This window comes from Carcharodon carcharias, chromosome 2 (assembly GCF_017639515.1).
Source record: "Carcharodon carcharias isolate sCarCar2 chromosome 2, sCarCar2.pri, whole genome shotgun sequence".
Lineage (NCBI taxonomy): Eukaryota > Metazoa > Chordata > Chondrichthyes > Lamniformes > Lamnidae > Carcharodon > Carcharodon carcharias.
The window spans coordinates 178614851-178627341 of record NC_054468.1 but is presented as its reverse complement, the minus strand read 5'-3'; the positions used below and the strand labels follow the sequence as shown (position 1 = coordinate 178627341).

The window sequence follows — 12491 nt, the reverse complement described above, 5'->3', positions numbered from 1 at the left end:
ATGCTGTGAGTAAATTTACAAAATTATATATAGCACCATAACTTCAAGATCGATGGGGGAAAGTGGGAGACGTTAATTTGCTTTGAACTTGTTCCAGCACCACTATGCAGACTTACATTGATTCAACAGGGAAGGAAGTGCTTCTGGCTGTTACCTGCATGGCCCGCAGTGCATACTTCACTGATATCATTGAAGAACACTGCTTAGGCCATGAAGGTAGAGGCCTGTGGTGCTGCCTGCTCCGTTGACTCAAAGTAAGTCTATGTAGTCTGTCCAAACAAATTTCTCCCCAAGACTTTCTTAATTTTAGGAGCATTGCTTTAAATATTGCAAAGTACATTTTCCCATGTTTCTCTATTTCAGTAATAAATGTAACTTATTGGTCAGTAAGTCTTCTGTATCATCCCTATGGAACTTATTTCTTCCAAGTTCAAATTTACCTTCTTTCTCCTTATCCAGCCTCATCCTACCTACATTTGTGACTATTCCAATACCCTCTACCAATTTAATAGCTTTTAGTTTCCTGACGCTGATCATCATCTTTTTACCATGTATGTCCAATTGTACTACATCTCAACCCCACCAGGACAGCCTATGGGTCCTCCACTCTTCATTGAACACAGGCCCAACCAGTCGCTATGCAGCTCCTTGGTTCTTACATTGAATGTTCTCCTTTCATTCTCATCACTTCCTCCAAAAAAAGTTTCACACTGAAAACCCATATAGCCCTAAGCTATGCCTGCCTCTTACAGGATATACGGAACATTTTATGTTTCCTAGTCAGCGCTGTTTCCTGCTCTTGCTCCAAACTGGAAAACTTAATCAATTTTGCTTTTAATTTCCATCCCCCCTCACGATCACATGATCCATCTTCAACTTCCCTTTGCCTCCACAACTCCACTAACTTTATTTTGGGTGATAGGCTATCTACCAATATCCGCATAAACCCATTGACTTCTATTGCTATGTTGATTATGCTTCCTATCACCCTACTTCCTTTAAAACTTGAGTCCATCCTCCCAATTTCTCAGTCACATTTGTTCTGAAGATCCTGCCTTCTGCACCAGTGCTTCCTATATGTCTTCCTTCTTGCTTAATTGAAGGCTCCCTTCCGTCGACCACGTCCATGACCATGACCACTCCGTCAAGGCTGCTCCACCATTCAATATGATCATGGCTGATCTTGTGCTTCAACTCTATTTTCCCACCCACTCCCCATATTCCTTGATTCTCAGACACCAAAAGTCTGTCTATACTAGCCTTAAATGTATTCAATGATGGAGCATCCACAGCCCTCTGGACTAAGGAATTCCAAAGATTCACAACCTTGAACTTGAACAAGTAAGTTCTCCTCATCTCAGTCCTAAATGATTGGTGCCTTATCCTGACACTGTTACCCCTTGTTTTAGATTCCGCAACCAGTGGACACTACCTCTCAGCGTCTATCCGATCAAGTCCCACACAGAATCTTATATATTTCAATGAAATCGCCTCTCATTCTTCTAAACTCCAGGAGGAGAATTTTCTCCCCGTCTTACGGACTGGGCAAGAGCGGGCGTGGGTGGCCGCGCAGCCGATCACCGGCCGCGGTCGGCTGCATGCTGTCCTTTTATGTGGGCGGGCCAATTAAGACTCGCCCAGCATGACAACCCAGAAGTGCTCAGCGGTCCCTGTGCGGGCGAGGAGAGGGGGGAGAGTTGGGGGCCTGCGCTCTTTCGCGCATGTGCACGATAGAGCGCAGAAATCTGCTTGAGGCATGGAGCAGCCTCAGGGAGTTTAATTTAATTGTGAAAACCTGAAAAAAAAATTTGGAAAAATTATTTGGACATGTCTCCTCACGTGACAGTGCCACACGAGCTGGGACATGTCTATGAATTTTATTAAAATTTTTTATTAAAGTTATAAAACCTTCATGAAACCTCATCCTGCCCGTGGATGAAGTTCTATGAAAAATGCAAAGGCCGCCTGGGCTCTTCGCCTGCCCACCAACCTTAAGGTTGGACGGGCAACCCTGAGAATCAGTTTAATTAGCAAATTAATGGCCTTTCACAGTTTGGCAGATGCGCAGCCGACTCCACTGTGCGCCCGCTGAACTGAGGATGGGAATGACGCGTGGTGACGTTGCTACACACGCCTGACATCATCACATGTCATTTTACACTTTGGTGAGCAGAGCCCACCCCCGCACGCCGATCAGAAGCTTCAGGCTCAGAGATTATAGGTCCTCAGCCTCTCATCATAGGACAACCCTTCATCCCAGTGACCAATTTGGTGATGCTTCACCATACCACTTCCAATGCAAGTATATCCTTCCTTAAATATGGAGACCAAATTGCACATCGTATTCCAGATGTGGTCTCACCAAAGTTGTGTACAATTGTAGCAAGAATTCTCTATTCCTGTACTCCAATCCTTTTGCAGTATAGGTCAACATACCACTTGGCCTGCTAATTGCTTGCTGTACCTGCTTGCTAACTTTCTGTGTTCCTTGTATGAGCACACCCAAGTCTCCCTGAACATCAACATTTACAAGTGTCACACTTTAAAAAAAAATATTCTGCTTTTCTATTCTTACAATTAAAGTGAATATCTTCACACTTCCCCACATTAAGCTCCATTTGCCATCTTGTTGCACACTCACTGTCGATATCTCTTTCCAGCCTCTCTGTGTCCTTCCCACAGCTTACCTTTCCATCTAACTTTGTATCATCATCAAACTTAGATACATTGTTCATTCCCTCTTCATCTAAGTCATTAATATAGACTGTAAATAGCTGAGGCACCAGCACTGATCCTTGCGGAACTCCATTAGTCACAGCTTGCTAATTTGAAATTACCATGGGTTCCTGCATGGGCCCCAGTTATGCTTGTCTCTTTATGGGGTATGTGGAACACTCTTTGTTCCAGTCCTCCTCAGGCCCCCTCCCACAACTCTTTCTCCGGTACATTGATGACTGTTTTGGTGCTGCTTCATGCTCTCCTCTGGACCTGGAACAATTTATTCATTTTGCTTCCAATTTCCACCCCTTCCCTTCCTTGATCCCTCTGTCTTAAATTCTGATGATAGACTGTCCACCAATATTCATTACAAGCCCACTAACTTCCATAGCTACTTCAACGACAACTCCTCACACTCCGCTTCCTGTAAGGACTCCATTCCATTCTCTCAGTTCCTTCGCCTCTATCGCTTCTATTCTGATGATGCCACTTTCCAAAACAGTTCCTCTGACATGTCTTCCTTCTTCCTTAACCGAGGTTTCCCACTCACGGTGGTTGACAGGACTCTCAACCATGTCCGACCCATCTCCCGCGCCTCTGCCCTCACACCTTCCTCTCCCTCCCGGAACGATGATAGGATACCCCTTGTCCTCACTTTTCACCCCACAAGCCTTTGCATTCAAAGAATCATCCTCTGCCATTTCCACCAACTCCAGCATGATGCCATCACCAAACACATCTTCCCTTCACCCCAACCCCCCCATCGGCATTCCGTAGGTACTGTATCTCTGGGACATCCTGGTCCACTCCTCCATCACCCCCAATATCTCAACCCCCTCCCACAGCACCTTCCCATGTAATCGCATGCTCCTTTACTTCCCCCCTCCTCACCATCCAAGGGCCCAAACAGTCCTTTCAAGTGAAGCAACGCTTCACATGCACTTCTCTCAATTTGGTCTACTGCATTCACTGCTCCCAATTCAGTCTCCTCTACATTGGAGAGACTAAACGCAGACTGGGTGACCGCTTTGGGGAACACCTTCAGTCTGTCCGCAAATATGACCCAGGCCTTCCTGTGACTTGCCATTTCAACACATCATCCTGATCTCATGCCCACATATCCATCCTTGGCCTGCTGCAATGTTCCAGTGAAGCTCAACGCAAACTGGAAGAACAGCACCTCATCTTCCAATTAGACAATTAACAGCCTTCCGGACTTAACACTGAGTTCAACAACTTCAGATCATGAACTCTCTCCTCCATCCTTACCCCTTTTTTCAAATATTTATTTTTAAATTTTCATATATATATACTTTCCCATCTATTTCTATTATTATTATTTTAAAAATTTATTTCCATTCATTGTTTTAAACTCACCTTTTATCCTATTTCGATCTTTTCTCCCACAATGTCCCCTCCCTCCACCCCACCCCCACTAGGGCCATCTGTCACTTGCTCATTCTGCTTTCTACTCTTAATATTACCATTAGCACACCCTTTAGCTAGTATCACCGCCATCAACACCCCTTCGACCTTTTGTTTGTGACATCTTTTGCAATCTCTCCTTCGCCTCCATCTATCGCTGGCCTTCTATCCAGCTTCACCTTCCGCCCCATCACAGGTCTTTGCTTTTGTTCCCTCCTCCATGACACCAACCCTCTCTCTACCCCACACTACACTGCCACTTATTTTCACTTATAAACTGTTACATCTTTAATTTATTCCAGTTCTGATGGAAGGCAATTGACCTGAAATGCTAACTCTGTCTGTCTCTCTCTCCACAGATATTGTTTGACCTGTTGAGTGTTTCAGCACTTTTATTTCTAATTGCACCAATCTATTCTGAATTTGAACTCAGCTCCCAGAAGGGAAAGGACAGTGTGCTAACCTCCTGTACAAAGGTCAATGTTGTTTCATATTCACTATTTCCAAAGTATAACTGCCTATGCTTTTTATGGAGACCAGGCTGGCTTGCTTGTAATTGAAATTTTGTTTAAATAGAGAGTGTTTGAACAGGGCTAGATTTTGCTTCGAAACGATCTTTGGCTTGCACACACCATATACTGTTTAATTGACTGCAACAGTTCACCTGTAAGATGAGCATTGGTGTCGGTTTTTGAAAAATAAAGATTACACTGACCTTGATTTGTAAACAACTACTTTGGTGAAAACCTCCATTCTGGGACATTTCCTGTTACAAAGATACTTTGCACTTTGTGTTATTTAAAAGTATATTTTAAAACCTACTAGAGGTGAAATATCAATGTGGATCAAATTTAAAAATCACAGTTGCAAATATTTCAGTGGTACAATCCTGAAACTATCCAATTGTGTGCTTTTCTTCTAATGAAATACTATTACACATCAGTATATATTCATTCACAAGAAAGCAAGATTGAATATTACCAAATAATCAACTTCCTTAAATGCTCCAATCAAAGCTGGTTTGAAAAATTTGAGGCCTGGGATTTGTAGTGTTAATAGCAATAAGACTGTCAGTGCTTGCTGCCTTTACTCTACTGAAACTGTCAGTAACTTCTGGAGTTCACACAGAATAACACAGAAATCCAAAAGTTGATTTTAGTGATTCTACTCTAGAGGTTGCACTGCTCAAAAAATCCCACACTTCAATCAATAAGAAATCGATTCAATTGATGGGAACTTCATTTTTCACATTGTTAGTCTCATTGTAAAAACTCTTGAAGAAGTTAAACTGTTTAATGAGATATAACTTGGTTTTTAATGGTATGCTAACTTCACAATTGCTACATCCTCACTGGCCCTAAGGGGCTAATTTTATATTTGTGCACTGTTAAAGTTCTCCATTTGGGCACAAAATTTCCAGTTACTTCTAAAATAATAAATATACATTTTTTTTAAAAAAAGTTTATTTTGGTTTTAGTTTCTTTCCTAATCCAGTCTCAATAATTTATTTCACTATTTGAAAATGTAAATTGAAAATGCAGAACATTATGTGTTTATCCTTCCTGGTTTGCTCTGTGTGAATGTGATTGGTTGTTTGCTGCTTGCTGACATTACTGCTGCCGCAGCAAAGAAATCCTCTGGATGTGGCACCAGATTTTAACTGCCATCAGGAAAGGGGAAAACCAGACCCAACACTCATTGAGATCATCAACAAGAGGCGTTGTTTCGCTGCTGATTGCAACATCATTGCCATCGCTTCCATAGTCAATTATTGATGCAGGAATATAGCCAAAAATATACAAACTCACACTGTTATCTTTAGCTAAAGTCTATATGTACATAAATATCACAATATTAATGGGTCACACCTTGAGTAACTTGAAAGACTTGTGCAAAGGAACCAAATGATGATTGTACAGAGAATACAACCTCAGGGTATCCATATGCAGAGTTTTGTTTATACATCAAATTTGCTGGGCATTAGTTTGGCATAGCAACTATGAGTAGCACAGTTCTTCTTATTTTGCTAGACCGCCACCCAACCATTTCTAGGTTTCATTATATAATTATAGTATTCAACTGTAACATTTTGACTACAGGTAAAGATGCATTTACTAATGCTATAGCATGGCCAAAAACATAATTTTGTAAAGAAAAGTTGCAGTTCTATTCATTGAAGCTCCACTTACATATCTATAATGTCAGTGATTACAGCATTGGAATTGTCATAAAATTTATAATTCTACGGTTTGTAATAAATTTATATACACAATAGACCAAGAATCTATGCAGATAGCATCTATGGCCAAAGACTCCAATTTAATCAATCTGAATCCCAAGCTTAACGTTTGACATTATCTTTTCATCTCATTTCCAATTAAGTCATCACATTTTTTCCATATTAATTTCATGACAAATATATTTAAGAAGGGAAAATAGAAACAAGAAACAATCAGTAAACAAGTAACAGAAAACTTGCCTTAAAACTAGATGCCATGAATTGAAATCCAGAAGTTGCCCATCACTTGATTCTGCCTACCTTAATTAAGTGAGTTTTGTTTGTTCTCTGTCGTACTGCTGTATGGAGAAGGGTAGGGAAAATTTATATTATTCAACTCACCCTACTTTAAATATCCTTCTTGCCAGTGATCCAGGACCTCAAGTATTTCATGGCTTTCCTTTCTCTCACTTCTCCCTCCCAACTGGAGGAGGATGCGCATTGTTAACCAAGCCATGGTGGGAGAATACAAACCTTTTGAAACTATGGTTAAAAGTATATTTCCCCACCATCTACATAATGCTATTCAAAAATGAACCTACCTCCTTCAGGCAACCCATAAAATTATTGCTGACTGGTGAACCTGGAAGATCAGCAGTGCTAGGACTGCCTCCGACATAGAAAAAGTCATCAGAGCCTAGCATGGTGTAATCCTCCTGAGTGTAGCCCGTTGTTGTCAGTATTCCATCTACTGAGATTGTCACCTACATAACAAAACACAAGGAAAAGATGCAATATTCATATAAAGAAAAAAGCCTCTCGTTCAGGTTCTTGAGTAAGGCCTGCAGACAGCAACCCATTTTCATGTCTGTTTAGTCTCAGTGCTCTCAGCTGTTGATCCAATAACCACCCCCCAAAAAAGATCTAGACTACTTTAGAAAAAAAGTTAGCCAAATAGAAAAATTATGTTAATATTTTCCCTAATGCAACAAAATTTTTTTAGCAGACACAAAAACGGTGTTAGTAGGATGTTTCGTATGTTAGTTGAGTCAAATGTAAATATTAGTAAGATTTTCCAATATATGCGTTAAAAGATTAAAAACGTGCAGCTGATTGAAATATAAATCCCATCAGACAAAGCATAAGCTAATAGGAACAACTAGTATATTACCATCACTGTAAGCACTACCAACAAAGCTCTAGCTTTATTTGATCGTGCAATTGCCCTTTTTAATATTTCCTCTTTCTTGTGTTAAGAAAAGAAACGTGCATAAAAGAAATTGCTGGAAAATAATTGAAGTAAAAAGCACACTCAGGCCTTACAAACTGATGTGCACATGCAAGAGCAAACTGAAAATAAGGTAAGACACCAAAATTGCTTGCAACGAAGAACAGATGTATGGATGTAGCATTTCAGACATTCCCAGTCCACGTCTTCATGCCATGCATTGTGTATGGTCAGGAACTGGCTGAGCCAGTGAACCCAGGGCCAGCCACCATTTAGCTTGATCCCCCGAAAACCACAGCTTGATGCAACCGCTTGTAACTTTTATGATGCCCCTGAAGTAGTTTAAATAGAATTTGATAGAAACAGATAAAGAAGGTGAACAACAGATGAAAGAAGGATTTCAAAGTAAGCAGAAGAGTACCAACCCCAGTTCCTCTTTTGTTAATGATGTCTACAGTAAAGAAAGAAAACACACGGCAAACCCAAACTAAGAAACAATTAGAATGATATCTACCGAACAATGTAGTTTGTTTACCATAGCGTGTCCGATGCCTGAGTGCTTTGCGGAGAAGGGGGGGAGAAAGGAAATTAAAACTGTGAACAGAATAACGATTGTTACTCAAAAATATGATGGTCACTACCATGTTAGTACATTATTTGATTAAGGTAACGGTTAGTAGAATGACACATTCCATGAATGACATGTTAGTTATTAAGCATGTTAGTAACATATAAGAAAGGCAAAATAATTTTACAAGAAAAAAGCAGACTAACAAGTATGCCATCAATAATATTAATAGCAGTATTAAAATGTTAATATTGCTAAACCTTAGTCATGAACAGGGACTCTATACTTACTTTGAACCCATGACAGTTAGTTAAAATATCACCTTCATTGTAGTTTTTTTAAAAAGAAATTTAAGTCTGTAATTGACAGATTTTTAAAGCAATTTCTTGCTTTTTATAATCAACCCGTTTAAAGTAGAAGTTTAAACAGCCTTGTTAACAAGTGCACACAGAACCTACGATATTCCTTTCCAATTCCTTAACTTGCTTTGAACGTACTGGTCAAGTTAAGGATCACTTTACTGCAACAAAACAAAGTCAGTCCTGCCTAAGCAATAAACAGCATTACTTTGTTTTAATCTGTTCTATTATGCATACAATCAGGTTTTCTATAAAATTAAGAAATTTGAAATGGTAAATTCAATTCCTTATACCCAAGAAAAGACAGATCCAGAGCAAGTGTGTGTGATGCCAGCATTCATTGAATTAATAAATTAAAAATGTATTATCAAGCATGCATTTAACAAATACATCTTAAATCTTCATGCAATTACAATCTTTTATCTGATTCCTGATGACCGATAATGCCTTCTGCTTATGACCTAAGGACTTGTTCTGATAAGGATGAAGATGTTATCAATTACAAATTTGAACAAGAAAAGCTGTGTTAAAACTACTGATGCAGATGATAAAAACACTTGGGGTTAGAAATTGTTGTGCCCCGGTTTCTGGGCATGGGGGTCACGATTTTCGAGCTGCCTGTGTGGCTTCTGAACAACTTGTGCAACATGTAGAATTTGTACACCCAGTTCATTTTCATGATTATAGTGTTGCACCAATCATACTCCATGCTATGTTTCTCTCTCTGATGCTGCCATTGGCCTCTGCGCATCGCAGGGGGCCAATTTGCATTGTGAGCAAACCATATGCTCTAAGAGGGATTCCCTTTTTAAAGGCGCAGTCCCAATAAAGGAAGTTACACTTATGCACTGCAGGCTGCAGATCATCCCTTTGTGCCTCAGGGAAAGGACTCCCTATTTCAATGATGCTGCCCTGGAAGCTCTGGTGAAACAAGTGGAGGTGAGGAGCTATGCCACATTTCCACTATGGGAGAGAGGTCAGGAAGCCTTAAAGGCACACCTTCAGAAGGGAATGGGTGCAGGTGGTAAGGGCGGTTAATGCCCAGTATGTTGCCCCGAGGACACGGCAGTAGAACTGAAAAATGTTTAATTACCTCACCTGCGTAGTTTAGGTGAGTGAATGCATCCCCATGTCACACCACACACCTCTCAAACTACTCAATGAACCAACATCCTCATCACTCACCTGGCAGCACAACCTGGCACTCAGGGTTAACTTCTACTATCCTTACATGGAACCAACCCACACACATCTTCCAATCATGGGCAGTCACACACACATTTTTGCACACGTATGGCTATTCAGCTATGGCAGGCACATCAGTGAAGTACAGTGGCACACAGTCACTGACATTCTGGCCAGGGTTTTCCAGCCCTGCAGTGGAAGATGCAGTGAGCCAGCCATATGTCCACTGACTTTGGTGGCACCAGTAAATCCTGCTGGCAGGCGGGACCGGAAAATCCCACCCTCTGCCTTCTCTCTTGCAGGAGAGGTGGCCCATAACAGAGGATTGGTGGAAGACTAGGATGCCTGAATTCCTTCAGGAGCTGGTCCAAAGAATCATCGGAACTGCTGAGATGGTGTCAGTGGCACCCAGCACTGCTGGAATTTATTGCCTCATGCACCTACTCCACTTACTCTTTACCCTCATCTTAGAAGCTGCCATGAAAAGGCAACTGCAGATGGTTTAAACGTAGAATTTTGCTTTTCCTCTCCAACCCCCTTTTCCTCACCCTGACCCTCCCAGATACACAAGAACTGATGGCTATTCAGCCTCCAAAGAGCCATGAAGAAAAGTAACCCCACGAATATGAAGAGGAGGCACATGCACTTGATCTGGCACTCACAACCATCAGCTCAGATAGCGGAAAGAGACAAGCTTTAGGGGTTAATTCAGAGTGGGGATCAGCATATAGTGAGCCACTGGGCATGAGTAGGCTGTAGCCAGGACAGGTGGAAAAGTCAGATCCTATTTGATTTCCCCAGATGGCAAGGTCTTGGGCAAGATCTCAGATAACTTCTGCTACAAAGGGTTCAAATGAGGTCCTTGTTGGGGCGGGCCACATGAAAATGCTGATTACAATGTATACCTAGTCGCTTAGTGCATTGGTAGGCCTATCTGAGTCTCTGCGACTGACAAGGAGCATGGAAGAAGCCAGCTCCAATGTCTTGGGGAGCAGCCAACAGAGTTTGGATCCCATCCTTTTTACCGCAGAAGTCATGAGCAACTGCATGGCAGCACTGCCAGATTGAACCATAATAGACCAACTGCTACCTCATGCATCACAGGCAATGGACTCTTGATTTCTCAGTTCTAGACTGGAAGTTCAGACAGAAGTCATAAGATCCATGGCTGCTGGGGTGCAGGCTCAACTTGCTGTCACTCAGGTACAGACTGTTCCCCGCTGTAGGTGTGGATCTCAGTTCTCAACAAGGCATCTAGGCGCTCAGAGCAGACCAGCAATCTATGCTCCAGCAGATTACTAGGAACGCTGAAGTGCTGCCACATCTGAGTGGCAGAATTATTCGAGGGCTTCCTGCAAGGCCATCAGCAGTCTCCACCACTGGAAGTCAACATCTTTCCACCAGCCATGCTACAGGTACTGGTGTTGCACTGTCTAGGAGCATTAGGCCAGGCAAAGGTGCATTTTTTGTTGCTGAATCAAGATGTTGATTGAAGTTTTTTGATATTGATCTGGATTGATGTTGGCCAAGGAAAGTTTGTAATGGGGAGTTGGACATGGATGTATGATTGGGAATTGGTGGGTTCATGTTGGGATGGAGAAGCTCATTTCAACTGAAGTGCAGCTTCATAGCACAGTCCCTATGACTGGGTCCAGTTGCATGTGGCATGTGTGGTCTCCTCCTAATCTCTGTCTCCTACTCCTCCTCTTCCTCCTCCTCCTCCTCCTGAGGTGGCCTCTGAATTCAAGGAGTCTAAGCCCTCAGAAGGCTAGGTTGTTGGGCACACAGCACACCAACACCAATATGGACACCCTCTCTGATGTGTACTATACAGATCCCCTCCAGCAATTTTGGCAGTGAAAGGAAGCTAATGGCTTGCTGCATGGTATTGCAGGTCACTCCAGGGCTGTCACTGAATGCCATATGACCTCACATGGAGGGATGAGAGAAGAGAGTCAATAGCCACAAATGGTGGTGGTGGTAGCCCTTGTCACTGAACAACCATCCTCCCGTGCATCTTGGAGACCTGAAAATGGTAGATATTGTGAACTGGAGCAGGGTAAATGCAGCATGGGTTCTGCCAGGATATCAGGCATTCACCAAGATGAACTTCTTGGGGTGGTCATGTACCAACTGCATAGCCAGAGAATTGTAGCCCTTGTGATTCCCTGTTGATGTGAGGGGGTCCACAGAACAGAAATGCAGAGCCACATGCATGGCCAGTGGTACCCTGAACCATCGAGAAGCCCACTATCCTGACAAATCCATGTGCTCTTTCATCCTGTTGATCCCTTCTCAGGGTGAAGAGGTTGAAGCCCTTCTCCACTTGCTCCGTGCCTTTGTGACATTCGTGATGCATCTGTAAACAGCAAACTGTGAGATGTTGCTGCTGTCATTATATCCTGCCTGTAAAGATCCACAGGTATAGAATGTTAAGATGATGATAATCTTCACATTCCCTGGGAGGGCCATCCTCACCCTCCTTTGAGCCTCCAGGTCATTGTGAAGGAGATGTCAATCTTTTTCATGAATAGTAGCATCCTCTGACACAGCTCCTGATGAATGCCCGAGTAGGGATGGCACTCACTGAAACCTCGTTGTGGGCATAAAGAGGCCTCCTTCTCTTCCATTCTTGCAGTTTCCCTCTCTACCTCTTCCGCTTCATGTCCAGGTGGTACTACAACAACTGTTGTCGTACCTTTGCAAGACACTGTTGAGTCTTAACTTTCTTTTTTTTTAAAAAGGCTTATTATTACTAGTAAGGCGTATTAAGTATTAGTAGGGTTAATC

General features: G+C 42.2%; 1 protein-coding gene across 1 annotated transcript in view; it reads right to left on the bottom strand.

Moving 5' to 3' along the window:
• The window catches only part of nrxn1a (neurexin 1a), a 2049839-nt gene that overhangs the window by 1220223 nt on the left and 817125 nt on the right, over positions 1–12491 (bottom strand). Inside the window, exons 7-8 of the mRNA XM_041177542.1 lie at positions 8125–8148; positions 6964–7125 (exon numbers count right to left, since the gene is read on the bottom strand). Of these exons, the coding sequence (XP_041033476.1) occupies positions 6964–7125; positions 8125–8148 (186 nt within the window). The remainder of the gene's footprint in view (positions 1–6963; positions 7126–8124; positions 8149–12491) is intronic.